Below are 22436 nucleotides of genomic sequence, written 5' to 3' on the forward strand. Positions count from 1 at the left end.
TTGGGCGTACCATTCACTCCCTAAAAATGTCATTTAACCACTTCAATACCGGGCACTTAAACCCCCTTCCTGCCCAGACCAATTTCCAGCGCTGTCACACTTTGAATGACAATTGCGCGGTCATGCTACAGTTTACCCAAATTAATTTTTTATCATTTTTTCACACAGATAGAGCTTTCTTTTGGTGGTATTTAATTGCTGCTGTTTTTTTAAATTTTTTTGCTAAATAAAACAAAAAGGGACCGAAATTTTGAAAAACCCCCCAAAAAAACCTGTTTCATAGTTTGTTATAACATTTTGAAAACCGGTAATTTTTCTCCTTCACTGATGAGGCTGCACTGATGGGCACTGATAAGCGACACAGATGGGTGGCACCGATTATTAGACACTGGTGGGCATTGTTAGGTGACACTGGTGGGTACCGATAGGTGGCACTGGTAGGTAGCACTGGTGGGCACAGCCGCGGCTTTCTAAGTGAGGGACTGATGTCCCTCTGACAGAAGCCGGTGATGAGCTTTTTTTTTCCCCTCACGCTGTCAGCGTGAGGGAAAAAAAAATACCGATTACCAAGCTTATGTTTACATTATGTGATCAGCCGTCATTGGCTGACAGCTGATCACGTGGTAAGGGGCCGGGATCGACCCCTTACTCGGATCTGTGATAAGCCGAGTCGCATAGACTCGGAGATCACAGAGCGCACCGCGTGCGAACTGCAGGGTCGTGCGAACTGCAGGGTCGGGCAGACTGCGCTTGCTCGGGAGGACGTCCATGGACGCCCTCCCGGCAATTAAGGCCCGCGCTGCAGCTGTCTTTCGGCTATAGCGCGGGCGGCAAGTAGTTAACCACTTGAAAACCAGGCCTTTTTCTGACACTTCTCGTTACATGTACAGTATTTTTTGCTAGATTATTTAAAACCTCCAAACATTATATTTTCTTTTTAAAGCAGAAGCCCTAGAGAATAATACTGCAGCACAAGCGTTTTCCCCGCACCAGGTTGTATCCAAACCAGGTATAAACTGAATGTTGCTCTCCAGAGTTGAAAAGCCCCAGGTGCTGGCTAATGCATGTTGTGAGGGAAGAAAAAAGTCCGGACAGCCACACACCAGGAGTAAGCTATGAGTAAGCGCTCCGCAGAGCGTGAAACGCGTTAGATGATTATCTGTACATTCTATCCATGGTGCTTTGTACATGATTTGTTCCTACAATAAAGAAATTTCGTTGGATTATATTCTCCTGGTGTGCGGCTGTCCGGACTTTTTTCTTCCCTTACAACCCTAGAGAATAATGTTTTTTTTTTAATACACTTTTTTTAATTGTAATGCACTAAAACACAACATAATAACCAATTATTTGGTTAAAATATAAAACATGATCTACGCTGGGTAAATACAGTAGATATCAAACATGTCTCATTTTAAAACTGCGCACGCCTGTGGAACAGTAAAAAACTACGTACAATATATTATCCATGGGTGATGCTTTAAAAGCCTTTACAGGATACCACTTTATTTACAGAGGAGGTCGGGTGCTAGAATTACTGCTCTCGATCTGATGTTCACCGTGATACCTCACATGTGTGGTGTGATCGCTGTTTACGTAATGACGGGAGTGTTTGCTTTGCGCACAAGCCCAGGGGGGCAGGGGAGCTTGAAAAATGTTTTTTTTTTTTTTTATTAAAGGAGAAGTACAGCCAAAGCTCGTTTGGATTAAAGGAGTGCAGCTCATTTTGCACTCCTGTGACCCGTGTTCAGCAGAGAGCGGGCTGAAGTCCGCTCTCTGCTGACGTCACAGAGTTGGTCCAGGCTCGGGCGCCATCATGACCATGGAGTCGGGATCCGCCCAGATCCCTGGACTGATACCCAGCTCAGCGAGCCGCTGAGAGCCTGAACCGGCCGTTCCTGCCCCCTGCACAGCCCAGCGCTCCAGTGAGAAAGGAGTGGGCAGAGCAGAGAGCTGTAACTGACAGTCAGCAGCTCTCTGCTCAGGGATCTGTGAAAACCGAGCAATCTGCAGTGGTCAATCGCTCGGTTCTCAGTGTTAGAGGCGTTGGGGGACAGATGCTGCATCCACCTAGGTAAGTATGAAAAAACAAAAAACAAAAAAAAAAAAATATATATACTTCTCTTTTACTTTTAGTATTTAATTTTTTTACTGTACCTTTACATTTTGTTTTTCTTTGATCACTTCTATTTTTACCACATGGAATGTAAACATCCCTTGTGATAGCAATAGGCACTGACAGATCCTCTTTACAGAGACATCTGGGGTCTATTAGACCTCATATCTCTCCTCTGCCCTTAAAAACTTCAGATCATACTAAGATCGCTTTTTTTCAAAGCAGTAATGGCATAGCTCCCAACTGTCCCTGATTTCGAGGGACTGTCCCTTATTTGGAGCAAAGTCCCTCTGTCCCCCTTATTTGTCCCTCATTTTGGTCTGATACATATAGTTGTATATAAAATGCACTTTTTATCCTTCAAAAAGTGTTTCCCAGTGCTAAACCTTTCATCCGATTTCTAAATTGCTGCATTTGTAAATTTTAAAAGCCAATATAAAGGAATAGTAGTGGTAAAAAAAAGCCCCTGTGGATTTGATTAACCTTTTTTTTTTTGGTTAATTCACCTTTAAGTGGGTGTGGCAGGGGGTGTGGCCTATGCCTACATACATTTGCCAGTAGGTGTCCCTGATTCCCATCTCAAAATGTCAGGAGGTATGGTAATGGTTTGCTTATAAACAGGAAACCGGAAGTGATGAAATACTCGTTATTTCCGGTTACTTAGCCCAGTCTTTTTTCAACCAGGGTACCTTGGCAAAATGCCTAAAAATTGCATAAGTTGGCGGATGGATAAAGCCTGCCTTTTAGTTACACAAAGCCACAGGTTTTCATTGTACCCCATTACAACCTTCTAGCTGCCAACCTCCTAACAACCAATGACATCATCAGTTGACAAGGAGGAAGTTAGTTGCCTGCAAATCATCCTTGTTTGATCCCTCCCTTTGCCTCTCTCGATCAGCTTTGGGGGTCTCATTAGCTAGGTGATGGAGAAAAACTGAGGGAGAAGAGAAACATTGGAATACTAGTCGGTACCAGTTTGCAAAAGTATATTTGCTTTTGAAGAATAAATCGCCTCCACCTTTGGGTGTCCTATACGTGGATGTTGCTGCATTATATAAAATGATTAGATTCGTTTTTACATTTTAGAATGGGGAGCCTGAAGATGGTCCATAAGTCTAGGGCCTGATTCACACCTATGCAGGTTGCAGTTTACATATTCCAGATGCGTTTTGCGTTATTCAATACACGCTTTTAATCCATTAAAGTCTATGGAACCAAAAACCAGAAAAAAGTCCCTGGCCCTTTCCATAAAATGCACATGATGTGAACTACATCCATAGGAAACCATGTTAAATGGACTGTAGTGTGTTTCTGCAAAACTGAATACGCACTAAAAACTGCATAGGTGTGAATAGGGCCTAAAGGGTGCCTTGACTGAAAAAAAACTGACTTAGACCATAGAGATGGTCTGGGCCATTCTGGTTTCCCCAGTGGGATAGGAGAGCCCGGGAAGGCAATGTAAAAGCAATCCTGCAGCTATTTAGTAGCTAGCATTGCTTTTACATGAAAGTGCTCCACCGGTCCAAAAAAAACAATACGGGGATCTGGTATAATCACTGAAAGTCCTGCAATGTACAGGTACATTGCAGGGTGGCATGTGGTTAAAGACCAGGGACTCATGCCAGTACCACCGTCTGTCATAGGGTGACAATAGTCACTTACTGTATCTATGGAGGAGCACTCAGTCTCAGCCAAGCACGCTCTAAACTTCTTCAGTTGCTTCCTGGTTTCCAGTCTAAGTCATAATGTCATCAAACATCCACAGGAGTCTTCCCCTCCTTTAAAAGGGGTTGTAAACCCTCGTGTTTTTTCACATTAATGCATCCTATACATTAAAGTGATACTAAAGGATCGTTTTTTATTTTTTCATACTTCCCTCCACTGTGCAGCTCGTTTTGAACAGTGTGGCCCCGAACATCCATTTCTGGGGTCCCTCGGCGGCTCCTCCCCGCATTACATAACCCCCTTGGAGAAGCGCTCTCCCGAGGGGGTTACCTTGCGGGCGCGCTCCCGAGTCCAGCATTCAGCAACCAGAGAATGCATTAAGGTGAAAAAACACAAGCCTCTACACTGCCTTTAAGGTGAAAAAAAAACACTTGCCAGTGACCGCCCCCCCACCCCCCTGTTTTAATTACCTGAGCCCTGGAATTTGCTACACCGGAGACGCGCTCTTCCTCTGGCCGGGGTTCTCGGCTCCTGATTAGATAGATTGATAGCAGCGCAGTCATTGGCTCCCGCTGTTGTCAATCAAATCCAATGACGCTGGAGCCGGGGCCGAGTCCAGCATTCGGAGTCTATGGACGCAAATGCTGGACTCGGGAGCGTGCCCGCAAGGTAACCCCCCCATCAGGAGAGCGCTTCTCCTAGGGGGTTATCTGATGCAGGAAGGAGCCGCGAGAGCTGCCGAGGGACCCCAGAAAGTAGAGGATCGGGGCCACTCTGTGCAAAACGAACTGCACAATGGAGGTAAGTATGACATGTTTGTTATTTAAAAAAAAAATAAAAAAATAATAATAATAGAAAAAAAAATTGAAGCTTTACAATCACTTTAAGTTGATTGTGCAAAGATTGTATAGTCATAACAACATAGATGGTGACCCCAACTGCTGGAATAAGGTATAGAAAGAAGGCATTGCGACTCTCACAGAGCATGTTTGTTCCAGGTCTCTAAAGTAGATTTTCCGCAGGAGACCACCATAGCAGCCCCCTGTATTTCCCTTGTGACAGTCACTTAAGCTGCAGTGGAGAATAAGGGAGGTCAGGGCCATGGCTGAGCTGTCCAGCAGGAAATCACAAAACAGGCTGTACTGAGTTTCAAATCCTTTAGTAGGTAAACAGTTTACATGAATTTATTTCAAAAGTAGATTTAGTAGCTTGTCTGGAAACTAGCTTTGGAATACATTACACAGATCCTCAATAAAAACAAGAAAATTCTCGTGTATGGTGTCACTTTCTACATACCACCGTACAATGTTCACATTTTCCATGCACATTCCTGGTTACGGTGGTCATCTCTTATATTAAACTATAAAATTCTCCCATCAGTGGCGGCACATACCAAAATAAAAAGGAGCGTCCCCTGCTGCTCCCGGGATGATATAAAAAATAATTTTGCCACATACTAGACCTAAAGTTTTCAATCAGCTGACAAATTCAGTGAATGTGCAACACTCTTCAAGCAGGACTTGTATAAGTAATAAATAGGACCATATCAATCTCCAAAAATAATTACAATTACAAAACACACATTAAAAAAAAAATAGGTTTATACAACAATAAAAAGTTTCATTTATCACTTCACCCAATCATGTCTAGAGCTCATTAAAGGCTGCAAACCTAGTGCAAATTTAACCACTTCAATACCGGGCACTTTCACCCCCCTTCCTGTCCAGGCCAGTTTTCAGCGCTCTCACAATTGCGCGGTCATGCTACACTGTACCCAAACTACATTTTTATCATTTTGTTCACACAAATAGAGCTTTCTTTTAGTGGTATTTAATCACCACTGGGGTTTTTTTTACGTTTTGCTGTATTTATTAGCGTATAACACTCACTTTTTCACCATGAAAACCGGGGCAAATAGCGTGTTATATGACAATACTTCAATTTTAGCTGCCTCGGAGGGGACAGGATGAGCGCTGTCAGATTACATACAGTGAGAATCTCCTGTTTACTTGGCGGCCTCTGTAATAGGAAGTCCCGTCTCCTGGGCCACCATTGGACCACTGTTCTGTCTATCATAGGAGATTCTCACTGTATGTAATTTGTCAGCGCTCGTCCCGCCCCCCTCCCTGTTCCCTCTAGGCTGCAGATGGGCATCGATCAGGCTGCACTGATGGCAATGGTGAGGCTGCTGCATTGATGGCAATGGGGAGGCTGCAGATGGGCACTGACCCTTCTTTTGCTTCAAAAGTTCCTTATTTAAAATGTAAAGTTTTTTTTCCTGAAACTTCCCTCTTAAAATGAATGTGCGTGTTATACGCCGATAAATACGGTAAACGATAAAGGACTGAAAATTTTGAAAAAAAAGAAAGCGTTTTTCTTTAGTTCCGTTAAAAGTCCACAAACTATGGGATACATCTGAAAAGAATCAATCCTGATGTATTGATGGCCTATCTCTATATATGTATATACATACATACATACATACATAACATATACACACTTTTTTTTTTTTTTTTAAACAAGATTGTCACCAGTGCAGTACAGTGCCATCATATGACGGGTGTAGCATAGTACAAAAAATAAAAAAAAAAAATCCCCCCCCCCATTACATTTCTCTTACTATTTTTTTTTTTTTTTTTTTTTTTTTTAACACTGACCAGAGCAAGATAATGTTACCATAGTAACACTGTACTACTCTGGGGAAGTGATCAGGATTTTTTTTTTTTTTTTTTTTACACATTATGTTTGCATATAGCAATGTATTACACCGTTACTGTATAAGCAGGTATTTTACTGAATGAAATGGATTAACCACTTGCTTACTGGGCATTTAAACCCCCTTCCTGCCCAGACCAATTTTCAGCGCTGTCACTCTTTGAATGACAGTTGCGCAGTCCTGCTATAGTGTACCCAAAATGAAATTTTGATCATTTTTTTTGCACAGAGCTTTCTTTTGGTGGTATTTAATTGCTGCTGGGTTTTTTTATTTTTTGCTAAATAAAACAAAAAAAAAACCAAAACTAAATTCTGAAAAAAATGACATCTTGACTTTGCGGGGGTATATCTGAATGTTGGGTGCAGCTACAGGCATCATTCAGATATCGTCTTTTTTCAGCCAGCGATTCCCAACACCATAAGAACGATCATAGCGGCTGGTCAGCCACTTGATCGTTCTTACGGGCAGCGAAAGGGGACGTCCACCCCCTCCCGCCGCCCTCCGGTGTTTTTACCGACTCACCGCTGCCATCGGTGAGTCGGAGACCGGATCCACTGGCCCCTAATGTTTACCATAGAGATTTCCGGCAGACCAGATGGTCGGCAGAGTCTCTATGATCGTTCGGAGCCCAGGTGCGATGTTATGACGTCACGCCCGGCCTCTGCATTCGAATATATGGCGCCGTCTCGGCTAAGAAGCGGAGATTGTTTTTTTTTTTTTTTTCAGCTGTCCCAGCCTAGAGGGGAGATGTGGGGTCTTATTGACCCTCATATTTCACTGTAGAGAGGACCGATCATGCCATATTCCTATTACAAGCGATGTGTATATTCCTTGTAATAGGAATAAAAGTGATTAAAAATGTATTAATTTTTTATAGTGTCAAACTTAAAAATTTAAAGTAAAATTAACAATAATTATTATTTTTTTTTTTCTTTTAAAGTGTCCCTGTCCCCGTGTGCTCGCACGCAGAAGTGAACGTAATACAAAAGTCCCGCCAACATAGGAAAACGGTGTTCAAACCACACATGTGAGGTGTCGCCGCGAACGTTAGAGTGTGAGCAATAATTCTAGCCCTAGACCTCCTCTAACTCAAAACATGAAACCAGAAAAAAAAAAAAAAAAAAAAGCAAAGCATCGCCTATGGGCATTTTTAAGTACCAAAGTTTGGCGCCGTTCCACGAGCGTGTGCAATTTTGAAGCGTAATGTGTTAGGTATCTATTTACTCGGTGTAACTTCATCTTTCACATTATGCAAAAAAAATTGGGATAACTTTTTTTTTTTTTTAAGGCATGAAACTGTTTTTTTTTTTTTTTCTTCCCCAAAAAAAACACGTTAGAAAAATTGCTGCGCAAATATCGTGTGAGATAAAAAAGTTGCAATGACCGCCATTGTATTCTCTAGGGTCTCTGCTAAAAAAAAACATATATAATGTTTTGGGGGTTCTATGTAATTTTCTAGCAACAAAATGATGATTTTTACATGTAGGAGAGAAATGTCAGAATTGGCCTGGGTGGCAAGCGGTTAATCTAACAAATCTGCGAAAAGCACAGGCTTCTCGTGGTACATTATTGTTATTTTATCCTCAGCTAGTATACAGCCGTGGCCAAAAGTTTTGAGAATGACAAAATATTAATTTTCAAAAAATCTGCTGAATCAATTTTTATGATGGCAATTTGCATATACTCCAAAATGTTATGAAGAGCGATCAGATGAATTGCAAAGTCCCTCCTTGCCATGAAAAGTAACTTAATCCCATAACAAAACATTTCCATTTCATTTGTGAAGAAGGCTTCAGGGCACCTAAGAAAGTCCAGCAAGCGCCAGGACCATCTCCTACAGTTGATTGAGCTGTGGGATCGGGGCACCACCATTGCAGAGCTTGTTCAGGAATGGCAGTAGGCAGGTGTGAGGACATCGGCACACACAGTGAGGAGAAGACTTTTGGAGGATGGTCTGGTGTCAAGAAGGGCAGCAAACGAGCCACTTCTCTTCAGGAAAAACCATCAGGGACAGACTATGTATTCATACATACATGAATACTATTTTGAACTAGTATAAGTGATTTAATTGCACCTGAATTTATAAACTAAGGCCACTTTCACACTGTGGCATCGGTGGTAAATAGCGGCGCTAATCTGCCTCTAGCGGGGCGCTTTTAACCCCTGCTAGCGGCCAAAGAAGGGGTTAATAGCACCCGCAAAGCGCTGCCCATGCATTCCAATGGGCAGGGGTGGTGGAGGAGCGGTGTATACACCGCTCCTCCACCGCCCCAAAGATGCTGCTTGCAGGACTTTTTTTTTAATGTCCTGCCAGCGCACCGCTCCAGTGTGAAAGCACTCGGACTTTCACACTGGAGTGACAGGAGAGGCGCTTTACAGGCGTTATTTTTAGTGCTAAAGCGCCTCAGTGTGAAAGTAGCCTAAGGCTCGATTCACACATGTCCGGGCGTGGTTTTACTGTGATATTTAAAAAATGGAAGTCTCGTGGGGTTTTGTTCACCGGTTCAGGTGCAAATTTTTACTAGAAATCGCACTTGAACTTGACTGAAAAAAAAGCACAGGACTCTTTAAAAACAAACCATGGCTGGCCCGCAGATATGTGAACCGGCACCATGGAGAAGGCTGCCGGTTTACATGCGAATTGGATGTGGTTCAAAATGCATCTAATTTGCTAATACGTGAACCCAGCTTAAACCGTGCTGCCCTATAGAGAACATCAAGAAATGATTGTGCCTAAAGCAGTACCGTGGAAAGATTTACCTTTTTGTCCTGAATTCCTCCTGAAAGATAGCAGTGCACTTTATTCTGTAGCCTCATAGCTGTATATCTGCAGTATGAGATTATCCAAGGCACTACTGCCTCTGACTGTTGGTCTCACTAGATTTAGAGTGAGATGTATTGATATCACTCCTGTGCTGCTCACTGTTCTCCTTGCTGGAGAGGAAGCTGTACCTGGAGGACCTGCAGTGCAAGGATCTCCCTGCTTCATCCCCCTCAGTGGATCTGTGCTTCCTTCATCTTAATCGTTAACCCACCCATTATTAGATCACCAGTCATTGGGGGCAGCTCTGACATAAGAAAGCCCTGTCCCTCTATCAAGATTGCCACCTCCACATAGAGATTTTGTGCTAAAGGCATAACAAGTCTACATGCATTACTGGTGACAAATACTTTGTTCTCTACCAAACAATGCGCGTGGCCTAGTACAGGGCCCTCTGCTTGCCATTTTTCGGCACAGCTTCCACAGTTCAGGTCCTCTTTTAAAACGTTATTGCATACGACAACTTTATAAAATTCAAATATCAACGGTCACAGAGGCTTTCCATGGGGGGCTATTCCCACCAGAAGCGTCTATGCAGCAGATTACAGTGTGGTACATCAACAAAAGACCTACAGAGAAGACAGGAGCTAAGGAGCTTTTTTGAAGAAGGTATCCAAAGTCCTGCTGCCTTCACTGCGAGCACGTTTTGCATTCGGAGTTGAAAGGTTCTTAGGTTTGTTTTTAGGTCTGGCTTGAGGCGTCATGGTGGGTCTAGATAGAGCAGGGCTAGGACTAGGAACAGAGAAAGAGTTTTGTAATTCTTGGGCAAAGTGATAATCCATGTGTTCTGGGACATCCCACACCAGGATCTGCTTGTGACACTTCTCACAGCTTATCATGTCTTCCTCAGGGTGTCCTGGTTTCTGTTCTACTGGGTCCATGGAAGAGGAATTTACACATTCATCAGATACAGGATCCTCATAGAAGGCACCTCCATCCTGGACACTGCTCAGAGGTTCAGATTGCTCCAGGCCCATTGTAAGCTGTTGGTGAGATTTGGACTCAAAGAAGGATCTTCTGACAGACACAGTGCTATTCACACTGTCTTTCTTATCATCTGGATTTTGGGTGGAAACGCTGGGAAATTGGGCCTCCTCTGGGATGTTCTTCCTCTTCTCCACTGCTTTTTGGAACATCAGCTGAATGGTACTGGGACTTCTGTTCTCTAAATCTTGGCGCTCTTTCTGTGGAGTCTTAGGGCTGCTTGGCGACATCTGTGTGAGGCCGCCTGGAGGCTTCTGGGTACTGGCTGGATCTTTGGTGAGAAAGCTGGCGATTCCACTTCCAGATGATGCAGTCTCTGTGAACTTACTGGCTGAGAGTGACAGCAGATTGAGCGGTGGAGACCTGCAGGAAAACAGGAGTGAATCATTTTATGTGCTACACAAAGCAAAAATACCAAATAGCTTTGTCTGGAAGACTCAAGATGCAGATGTAAAGCTTGTCCTCGGGAAAATACTAAAAGGAGAAGTTCACTTAACAAAAAAAAAAAAAAAAAAAAAGGTAACACAATGTGCATTTATTAATTTTTTTCTTGGGAGCCTGTAAATCATTGCACGAGCGATCAGCAGATCACGGGTGCAATCTAATGTCAGGCTGTTGCAGACTTGTCAGTACACGGTCTGCCCGTACCTCCAATATGGGCAAGCAGTTCCTTCAGTCCAGGAAGCTCACGGACTACGGGAGCATTCACCAGTGTCCTTGCAGTACATTGAGAACTACAAGCTGTCAGCCACAAAGGCTGACGGTACTTGTAGGCATTGATTCACAGGAAACTGAATGAATGACGCGGCTGTGTTGGCGGAGCCCTGACAACTGCGTTATTTTAAAGTAGTGACAGTGAGCATGGGAAGAAGCTCCCTTGCCCGTTGTCACAGGAGAGGGGGAGAGGCTGCAGCTGCTGGAACATGTTACATGTTCCACCATAAAAACAGGTGGAACATGTAACATGTTCCAAAAGGTGAACATATCCTTTAACATCCCTCACACAGTCCTCTTAGCCATTTATTTATTTTTTTACCTGCCTTATAATGCAAGATATACTCACCTTAGTCCACTTCCTGGGCGTCTCGCTGGTGCTATTTCTGGGTATGGAGGACAGCTAATTGAACCCTGCAGATGTGCCCGCACTGATCAGGCCCCGACAGTCTCCCCTTCTGCTTTCTTCTTAAGCTGGCCATAGATGTATTGAATCATCAATGGTCTATGGCCGGGGTCAGCAACCTGTCGACTGCAGGAAGCTGAGAGGTAGATCACGATCAGGGCTGTGCCAATGCTTCCTCCAGTCTCCGCCAGCCCACTCTTCTTTCAGAGCAGAGAGAGGCAAAACAGTGCGGGATTGGAAGAGGGTGGGAGCATGGAAGCTGCTTTAGTTAACTTTGCAAGTTAACCAGCAGGTGATGATTGGTTGCTAGGCAGTCTTAGCAACCAATCATTGGCTTGTTAACATGAAAAGTTAACTAAAGCAGCTTCCATGCTCCCACCCTCCATCCTCTCACTCCTCTGTAAAGTACAGCCGCTGTAAGGTAAGAGAGAGCTGCAAGTTGTCGATGCTGCTTTGGGGGCGACATAGGAAACAGCTATAGAGGGGCAGAGATCACTGAGGAGCTGAGGATAGTGCTATGCAAGGGAGGCTGGGGAGAGGACATTGCTATGGGGTGGCAGAGGTCACTACAAAGGGGGGGGGGGGGGGGCTAAAGAGCAAACTTCTATGGGGGTGGAGGGGGCAAGTGACACTACTGTTGTGTGTGTGGGGGGGGTCAGGGGACACTACAGTCGGGGGGGGGGGGGGGGGGAAGAGAAATAGTAGATTACTGGGGGGGGGGGCGACGTTTTATTGGGGCCTTCATTTTTTTTTTTTTTTACAGGGGCGACGACCACCTCCCCCCACGGAGATTTTTGATTTCCTTCATGTTGTCCAGGTAGATCTTAACCTCTTAGTGGTTGCCTACCACTGGTCTATGGACTTCTCTAACAAGGCTTTTGCAAAATGCTTGTTCAATCAGCACTTCCAGACAGACTGGACAACAGCGCTGGCTGCAGCGCTGCTCATTGTATTCTGTATTCCGACAGCTGAGGAGTCCCCACTGTCAGAATACAATAACACAGTGGGAAGGATTCCTCTATCAACCTCATTTGTGTGGAGGGGGCAATCTGTTTTATTTCTTTTTTTGATCAGCCCAATGGCATGAAACAAAAATGAAAAAAAAAATAAAACACATCCATGTATGGCCAGTTTTAGTGTCCATAATTTTAGAGTTGGGGCTAAATACCGATTGTGCCCCCAAATGATTGTTCACAATTATGAAGAGGCATCCACTCACCATGCAGCTTGGTGGCTTCCAGCCACATTAAAAGTTTTCAGGAGCGCAAAGGCATCACTGCTAATCTTCTGTGCTTCATAACGGGTAAGGGCACAGCAGCGGGACACACTACTCCAACCAGGGTCTCCCTGCCGGTGTGTGCCCACTGTCAGCTGTTTGGCGACTCTTTGATTCTAGAGAAGAGGAATGCATGGAAGTTAAAAGAGGAGACACAAAAGGAGCAAGACAGTTAGATTGACACTATGACATAGTCTCCTTACATGTTTTTTTTTCTTAGGATCTAAAGATTCTCCAACTGTTCTCACAGCACTAGAAACGTATTCAGAAATCTCTTAACTACCAATAGCAGCACCATGCACCCCTCACCCCTTCCAGGCCATTTTTCAGTGCTGTGATAGTTTGGCTGGCACTCTGTATATAAGATTAATTTGGATGTAGTGTTGCATGACAGTGTTCATTTCATCAACGAAAATATTTTCATCGACAAAATTAACACCATTTGAGATGACTAAAACTAAAATGGCATTTTAGTCAAACGACTGACTAAAACTAAATCAAAATTTGACGTTAAAAAAAATAACTGGTTATACTGTATATTACAATGTCGAAATCTGTGTCTGTAGTGCATGTTCAAACCATAATACCATAAATAATAAACATGTTATTCGATTTTTACTCCAGGAGTATGGAGCAATTCTGGAGAAAGGCTTTAATAATGCATTACAATTTAACTATACCCATTACATAATTATTCAGGTTGAAAATAAATAAATACATTAAAAAAAGGGGAGGACATAAGTCCATCTAGTTCAACCAAACCAAACAAAAAAAAAAAAAACACACACACACACACACACACACACAATCATACAATCCTTCACCCACAGTTGATCCAGAGGAAGGCGAAAAACTCCAGCAAAGCATGATCCAATTTGCTCCAGCGGGGGGAAAAAAATTCCTTCCTGATCCCCGCGAGGCAATCGGATATTCCCTGGATTAACTTTTTTTAAATCAGATAATTTTTATTGAAAACAAACACAAAAAACAAAAAGAGACAACTTTTACATTACATTGGACATATAAACATCACTGTCACATGACCAAACGGTCCTCCCTGGATTAACTTTACCCATAAATGTCAGTATCCAGTTATATTATGTACATTTAGGAAAGAATCCAGGACTTTTTGAAAGCAATCTACTGAGTTGGCCAGAACCACCTCTGGAGGGAGTCTATTTCACATTTTCACAGCTCTTACTATGAAGAAACCTTTCTGTATTTGGAGATGAAATCTCTTTTCCTCCAGACGTAAAGATCCTCTATGATGACCTGAACCACTTCCCGCCACACATATAGCAGAATGACAGCCGGAAAGTGGTTGTATTATCTTGAATGGCCGTCATATGAAATCCAGCAGGATAAGCCGCTAGCGTGTACCCCCAGGGGCGTGCATCACGGCAATCAGTAGTGTGGTGTGTCGCTCTGACGCACCGCATCTCTGAACCCGGTAAAGAGCCCATGAAGTAGTCCAATCACAGCTCATCACATGGTAACCAGGAAGTGCCGTTTATCAGCTTTTCCTCTACTCACGCTGATAAGGCGCGAGTAAGAGTGCAGATTGTGGCTCTCCTGATGGGGGGTGGGGGTCAGCGCATTGATTATCAGTGCAGACCCACCACCGATGCCCACTAGAGCCCACCAGTGATGACATCCCCCCTCCCACCCACCTTTTTTTTTTTTTTTTTTTTTTTTTTTTTTATTCTATCCAGCTCATTTGGAAAGGCCAGAGTGCCTAGATGCACAAGAATGATAGACCAGCCATGTTGGTGTTTTTTCTCTAAGGCCTCATTCACACCATGGTGCAGAGACTTCAGTTTTTCTGCACGTGTTCTGCAAGGGCACAAAAAACAAAAAAAAAATTGTTCTCTATGTGCCCTGTTCACACCACAGCACTGGCATCATGTGCAGATTTTTTTTTCTTGCGCAGGAATCTGCAACGTGTATGCAGTTTTCTGCATGGGGAAAAAACGGAAATCAACACTGTGGTGTGAGCAGGGCACATAATTGGTGTGCATGAAAACTGATGTCAACGTGCATAAAAACTCACTGAAAAGCGCATGAAAACTGATGTCTCTGCAAGTGAAATCTGCATGGTTATCCAATAAGTTTTCATGCACGTCAAGTGTGAACGAACCCCAAGGCCCCTTTTCAGACAGGGCAGGTTTCGCTGGACGGACTCCACTAGCTCAGCTGAGCAGCTGGATGAGAGGGCCGTCTCCACTCACTTTGCAGGGACGGACCTGTCAGAGCCCCGCTGTTCTCTATGGGGAGATCGGATGATATCATCCGATCTGATGGCGAGCGTATCGCCATCTGTCTGTTTTGAGCGGATCCTGTCGGATCTGAAGGCAGGCGGGTGTCAGCGGACACATCTCCGCTGACATCCGCCCGCCCATAGAAGTCAATGGTTGGCCCGCTTGGATCCGCCTGAAAAACGGACAGGTGGATCCGAGCGGGCCAATCGTGTGAAAGGGACCTAAAGGATGATTTTTTATTTTTTTTTATCCGTTCAAATAGCTGTATTATCATGACAAACTGTCAAACAGTACGCTCCCTCCTGTGATGTATCTGACAATTGTGTAATGCAATTCAGAAAATGTATCAACAAAGCAAGGAAAATGCTTCTCACACACTGATAGGACACACACCTATGGCATTGGCAGATACTCACCGTGTCCTTGTCCTTCTTCAGCCTGTCCTCCAGCTCCAGAGCCAGCTGTAAGAGCCAATGCTGCACCTGCCGCAAAACAAGACCGCATCACACAGGGCCTTATTTATCACAGTGTCTGAAATAAAACTGTATTTTCCCCTCCATTATGTCATGGAAGAATAAAGTAAAATTAAAAAATGTTGCTACATGAACACAGCAACCATAATTATTGCCTAACCTTTTCCTGTCAACAGTACACAGATATGCGGCCTCACGGAAGGGAGTCTTTATTCGGGAGGCCACATACATGCGCACCTGTGCACGCTCCCAGCACAGAGACCAGGCTCTCCTATCGGGACCCGGTACTTCCAGTCTGTCACCTGATTGCTTTGATAGCCTCTGATTGGCTATCACAGTGATCAGTCATTGTACATCCCACCCATGTGTTTTCTTTCTCTTTTGAATGAAGAGAAAGATGCATTGTATCTTCCTCTCCTGGCAGGGGAGAAGGGTGAAAACAAAAAATAGCTAGATCAAGATCAGGGTTAGGGTTAAAAAAGGTCAGGCTCAGTATATTTTGATATGATTTAAAAAAACAAAAAAGCATTTTTAAGATTTGTATCAGTTAGCATTAGTGTGTTTTAGGTGGGATAAAAAAAAAAAAAAAAAAAAAAAGCAAAATGCGCTCTATTGTTTCTGGGCTGTACTACAGGTACAAACCACAAATCATATATACATATGTGGTATCGCTGCGATCATCAGGAGCAGGAGATTTTTGTGCTGTTCTTTGGAGTAAGTTATGGTAATAGCAGCAAATATACAGCAAAATTTAGAATAAGTATTTTTTTTTAGGTTTTAAGCCAGTTTTCCTTTGATGATAATAAATTTTCAAAAATGTAATCACGTCCAGACTGCCCGCCGTCGTTATACATTGGTACTTTGAAGTTGAATACTGTTATGGCAGCAGATAGCTGCCATATCCCCGGTATTTTTAAAAATGGCAGGCAAAAGACCTCTTCTGTAATTTAAAACAGGTAACCTGTAGAAATCTGTAAACGTCGCCTATGGAGATTTTTAAGTGTCAAAGTTTGTTGCTATTCCACGAGCGGGCGCAATTTTGAAAAATGACATGTTGTGTATCAATTTACTCGGCGTAACATCATCTTTCAGAATGTACAAAAAAACTTGGGCTAACTTTACTGTGTTCTTATTTTTTAATTCAAAAATTGTATTTTTTCCCAAAAAATTGCGCTTGCAAGACTGCTATGCAAATATGGTGAGACAAAGTATTGCAACGACCGCATTTAATTCTCTAGGGTGTCTGAAAAAAAAAAAAAGAGATATAGATAGATTATATGAAAATAGAATGTTTGGGGGTTCCAAGTAATTTTCTAGCAAAAAAAAAAAAGAAAAAAAGATTTTTACTTGTAAGCACCAAGTGTAAAAAATAGGCCCGTTCCTTAAAGTGGGGTTCCACCCAAAAAAACAAAAATACCTGAAAAATTCTAAAAAAACAAAAAACAAAAAAACATTTGGACATTTTTTTTTTTTACTTACCTCTAAATGCCTGTTGCTAGGTGGTCCCTCGTAGTCTGCCTCTTCCTTTGCCTGGGCTGGTGACATCACTTCCCCCTCGGCACAGGAAGGGCTCGGCTCTGCTCCCTCCCGTCAATCATGTGGGACCCATTAAAGGTCCCAGGTGATTGAGCGGCCAATCACGGCGCGCAGCGCTGCTCGCGCATGCGCAGTGGGTGCCAGGCTGTGAAGCCACAGCCCGGCGCCCACAGTTGAAATGCCGGCGCCGACGAGCGGAGGGGGGACGGGACGAGCGGGGCTTCGATCCCCCGCATCGCTGGACCCAGGGACAGGTAAGTGTCCAATTAAAAGTCAGCAGCTGCAGTATTTGTAGCTGCTGACTTTTAATTTTTTTTTTTTTTTTTTTTTTATGGACCCCCTGGGTGGAACTCCTCTTTAAGTGGTAAAAACCTACAGAAGATACCCATTACCACCAAAAAAAAGCCCAATTTGTCCCAAAAAAAAACAAAACAAGGTGTAATCCACCTGGATACACAAAGTAGTTGCGATGATATGTACAGTTATACGAACACACGTCAAACATGCTGTTGGGGTTCATAGTATTGAGATACTTTGAATAAAACTGCACAGATACATGGGGGAGGAGGGGTCACATAGTTTGCCTGCAGAAGTTACTGAGCTGTGGTTTCCGGGTCGTTACTCCACCTGGTCTCGTGTGCACAGCGCTGTCTTTCCAGGAAATGTTTTGCTGCAGCCAATAGATTTCGGTAGCTGTCTGGGCTTCACCGGCTCATCTTCAATTCCACGGCAGAGGTTATAGAGCCACGACCTAAAAAAAAAAAAAAAGACAGGAAATATAACAGGATTTGTCATGAAGCATAACATCTGGCTGAGAAACCACTGTTGGAAGCTACCATTGTCTAACATCTCATCCACAAAAGTAGTTTCAGTAAAGTGAACCTTCCATCTCTTATGGTGAGCGATATGCCTGGCCCAGCAGGCTGAAGATCGCGACTTTCATTGTCTGCATCTAAAGGTGTTTTGCTCAGAGATGCACTGAAATTTTAGTTGCTGAAACATATGGGCTGGAAATGGTGTTATCGGCGAATTGCCAATATGAGGAAAAGGTGGCGATAATGATGCAGAAACACACGCCATTTTGTCTAAAATTCACATCGATTTTACCGTGATTTGTTTTTTATAGGTCATTTGTTTTTTATAGGTTGTTTTTTTTATAGGTTTATAGGTCATGTGGCTTAAAAACCGCATAAAAAAAAAAAAAAAACGCAACACGGGTGCGTTTTCAACGGGGACGTGCGTTTTTTTTTAACTAACTAAAAATGCAGCAAGCAGGATTTTTAACACCACAATGGAAGCGCAACAGACCAGTGTGAAGACTTAGACTGGGTTCACACTTGTGTGATCACAGACACCCCATGTGATTCGCACCGCATTTCTGTGCAGATCACATGTGATGTCTGTACAATGCAAATTCAGCCATACAAACTGTACGGCTGAAATCGTATCGCATTTGCAAATGGTGCAGGACCCCATTTTGGACCGCACTGGAATCAGATCTCATGGGTGTTCACACCTTTGCGATCAGATTCCTGCACCATTTGACAGTTCGCACTGCAATCCGATCTGGGGGTGTCGTTTAAGTTTACATTGACACCCCCCAGCGGTTTGCAGATGTCAATGTAAAGCAGTGTGCGATTCAGGTGCGATGCGGGTACTGGCACAGAATCGCAGGCTTTCCCAGTGTGAACCGGGACATAGAGGCTGGGTTCACACTGGTGCGATGCGGAATACCCTGCAAATTCTGTGCGGGTTCCCGTATTACACCTGAATCGCAGACGGTTTACATTGACATCTGAACTGCTACGGGTGCCAATGTAAAATTAATGACACCCCCAGACTAAAAAAAAAAAAAAAAAAAAAAAAACAGTCCTGTACCATTTTGGTCCAAATGCGGTGCAGATTCAGCCATACAAACTATATGGCTGAATTTGCATCGCACAGACATCGCATGTGATGTGATCGGTGCGAATCTCATGCGATATCTGCGCTCGCACCAGTGTGAACCCAGCCACTTAGAATTTAAAGGGATACATACTTTTTTTTTGCGCTAAAAGTGCCGATAATGGCTAACAATACATTTCTATTCATTTAAAGTAAATATTAAATGAAAAAAAGTCGAATATAATACAAATATAAATAAATACTTTTTAAAAACTGTAATTTTCGGTTTAAATATTCGGCATCCTGCATGTTCGGTACCAAAATTTACATTTGGTGCACCTCTAATTTTGCTTCATAACATTGTGGAGGGGCAAAAAAAAAAAAAAAAAAGGGAGGGGGACTTAAAGCACTTACAATCCACTTACCCGGTTTTATCACCAAAGTGGCTCTGGAGATGTGATTCACTGAACTGGGTCAGCTGACCCATGTACTCCACGCCTAAAATATCTTTGATAGATGTCCCAAGTTTCCCTCCAAGATGGCGTCTGATAAGAAAGTAAGAGAGGTGCAGAGTGACTAACCGATCATGAGAATACAGGAGAAGGAACCCACATCAACCCATGATACAATCACCGCCTCTGCCCTCGATTTGTACGTGTAGCCATTCACCATTTTGCAAAAATAGTGTATGTATGCCTTGGATGCAGGGTGTAAAAAGGAAAAAAAAAATTGATGATGAAGATGAAGAAGAAGAAGAAGTTAGAAGAAGAAGGAGGAGGACGAAGATAGAAGAAAGAAGAAGATAGAAGAAGAAGATAGAAGAAGGAAGAAGAAGATAGAAGAAGGAAGAAGATAGAAGAAGGAAGAAGAAGATAGAAGAAGGAAGAAGAAGAAGGAAGAAGAAGATAGAAGAAAGAAGAAGAAATATTTTTTATGTATTTAAAATCAGATTTTTTAGATTTTTGTCCAAATTTATTTTAACCACTTAACGAACGCCTGCCGCAGATAAACTGTGGCAGGGCGACTCTATTGAGTTGAGAGCCAGAACGGGGGATCTGCCAATGCAAACAAGGCGGATCCTATTCTAACAGGGGAGTAGAGAGAGATCGTCTGTTCCTAGTGATCAGGAACAGCGATCTCTCTGTACTCCCAGTCAGTTCCCTCCCCCCCACAGTTAGAAACACCTCCCTAGGACACACTTAACCCTTTGATCGCCCCCTAGTGTTAACCCCTTCCCTGCCAGTGTCATTTAAACAGTAATCAGTGCATTTTTATAGCACTGATCACTGTATTGGTGTCACTGGTCCCCAAAAAGTATCACTTGGGATCAGATTTGTCTGCTGCAATGTCGCAGTCCCGTAAAAAAAATAAAAATAAAAAAAATTGCAGAACAGTTTTGAACAGTTCTGTTCAAATAAAAGTGGGCTGCCACACCCTAAAATGCAGCTTGGACTGGCATAACTAAGTGTAAAATGCATCTGCCACATGAGAATGATCACCCCAAAACCACAGGTTCTACAGCCTTTTCTCAACCAGATTTCCTCCATACGTTGCTAGGGGCTCCAATCTGATTGTGTCTGCAGGTTTCTGGGTCCAATGCCACTCAAGAGATCTTTTTTAGCCATTTGGAAGGATAGTATTCTGACCACTGCTGTGGAGGGGTATTTTTCCTCCCACTGACAACCACTGTAAAAAGGGACCTTCTCCACACTGACCCTGATGAATTGATTTTAGCAAGGGTTCCTTGAGACCTAAATATTATTTTGAGGATTAAAAAAAAAATTAAGGGTTGGCTTTGAAAGGCTGGCCTCTATGATTGCTGTGTCGGCACATCACGGTTTGCCGTTGTATTTGTAAAAAGGCTAGCAGGCAGAGGTTGTGGTTTTACAGCTACAGATTCTGATTTCTATGAAATCTCCACCCCACACTTACATCTTTCCAATAGGCAGCTGATTAAATAGTTCCGGCACAGAGCTCTGAGAGAGGATAGTTTGGCGGTTCGGTTTATTAAATCCGCAAGCCAACTTTGCCAGAACCTAGACAAGGTCAGGAGAGAGAAAGAAAAAACAGAAAATGTTATCCGGACACAAGAGGCTCGATTTCCCCAGCAGATCGTTCATCTCACCACTGCAAACCGAGCAATATAGCCACACATTACAACCTCTCTGTCCTCACTGAGGCCTCATATGCAACACCAAAGCCTGACCCTATTATATTCACATCAGCAGCAAAATCTAAAACTAGCTGGAAACAGATGAATTCTACACATACTTTGTACAAACGCTCCTCACTTAAAGCGGAGGTTCACACAAAAATTGAACCTCAAGCAATCAATTCTGGGTGGAACTCAATCACTTTAAAAGTGATTGTAAAGTCTTGTTTTTTTTTCTAATAAAATAACAAACATGTTATACTTACAGTACCTGCTCTGTGTAATGGTTTTGCACAGGGCAGCCTGGATCCTCCTCTCCTTGGGTCCTTCTTCGGGGCTCCTGGCCCCTCCTTCCTGTTGCAGCTTGCTATTGGGGGGGGGGGGGGGCACCCGAGCAGAGCTGCAGCTCCGTGTATTCATTCAGACACAGAGCCGCAGTTCGGCCTCGCCCCCCCTCTCTCCTGATTGGCTGAGTTTGATTAACAGCAGCGGGTGCTAATGGTGCCACTGCTGTGTCTCAGCCAATCAGGAAGGAGAATCCTGGATGGCCAAGGCACTCGTGGACATCACTGGACAGAATGGGGCTCAGGTAAAAGTATTAGGGGGCTGCTGCACACGGAAGGCCTTTTACCTGCATGCATAGCATGCATTAAGATTAAAAAAAAACACCTTTGCCTTTACAACCACTTTAAGACACCTTCCACACTGGAGCATTTTGCATAGCGTTAAAAATAGCGTCTGCAAAATGCCCCAAAACAGCTGCTACATTCATTCCAGTGTGAAAGCCCGAGGGCTTTTACACTGGAGCGGTGCGCTGGCAGGGCGGCAGAAAAAGTCCTGCCAGCAGCTTCTTTGGAGCGGTGAACTCCCCGCTCCTCCACCGCTGCTCCCCATTGAAATCAACGGGGCAGCACTGCGATGCCACCAGCAAAACGCAGCTCCGGCTGTGTTTTGCGGGCGGATTTAACCCCCTTTCGGCTGCTAGCGGGGGTTAAAACTGCCCTGCTAGTGGCCAAATAGCGCCGCTAAAACTACGGTAAAGTGGCGCTAAAAACAGCGCCGCTTTATCACTGACGCCCGGGCGTCGGTAGTGTGAAAGGGGTCTAAAACAATATCCATGGATCGTCGACAAAACCCTCTACCAGTCCAGTGTGCCTGAAATGTTGGCAAGGGGCTTCTCCTCACTTTGTGACCAATTCACTTAAAGTGGTTGTAACCCTGACATATATCCAGTGAAGGGACTATCCTACATAAGTTCTACCTGTCTATCTGCATTCTTCACTTCTCTGCAACGGTTCAGAACTTATAAAACTTGTCTGAAAAAAAAAAAAAAAAAAAAAGGGTACTGGGAGCTGAAGTTACTCTGCTGAGCTCAGTGAGGAGAGTTCTGAGAGCTGATTGGAGGGGAAGGGAAACCATCCCCCCCATCCACACA

The 22436-nt window shown here is 43.6% G+C and overlaps 1 protein-coding gene across 3 annotated transcripts in view; it reads right to left on the reverse strand.

The window, feature by feature from the left end:
- Positions 1–4924: 4924 nt before the first annotated feature.
- POLH (DNA polymerase eta) overlaps positions 4925–22436 on the reverse strand; it is a 41168-nt gene continuing 23656 nt past the window's right edge. For all 3 annotated transcript variants that reach the window (XM_073628683.1, XM_073628685.1, XM_073628686.1), the window contains exons 6-11: positions 20782–20885; positions 19275–19394; positions 17593–17716; positions 15373–15438; positions 12642–12814; positions 4925–10665 (exon numbers count right to left, since the gene is read on the reverse strand). In XM_073628683.1, the coding sequence (XP_073484784.1) occupies positions 9906–10665; positions 12642–12814; positions 15373–15438; positions 17593–17716; positions 19275–19394; positions 20782–20885 (1347 nt within the window). In that variant the 3' untranslated portion in view covers positions 4925–9905. The remainder of the gene's footprint in view (positions 10666–12641; positions 12815–15372; positions 15439–17592; positions 17717–19274; positions 19395–20781; positions 20886–22436) is intronic.

This window comes from Aquarana catesbeiana, linkage group LG04 (assembly GCF_042186555.1).
Source record: "Aquarana catesbeiana isolate 2022-GZ linkage group LG04, ASM4218655v1, whole genome shotgun sequence".
Taxonomy (NCBI): domain Eukaryota; kingdom Metazoa; phylum Chordata; class Amphibia; order Anura; family Ranidae; genus Aquarana; species Aquarana catesbeiana.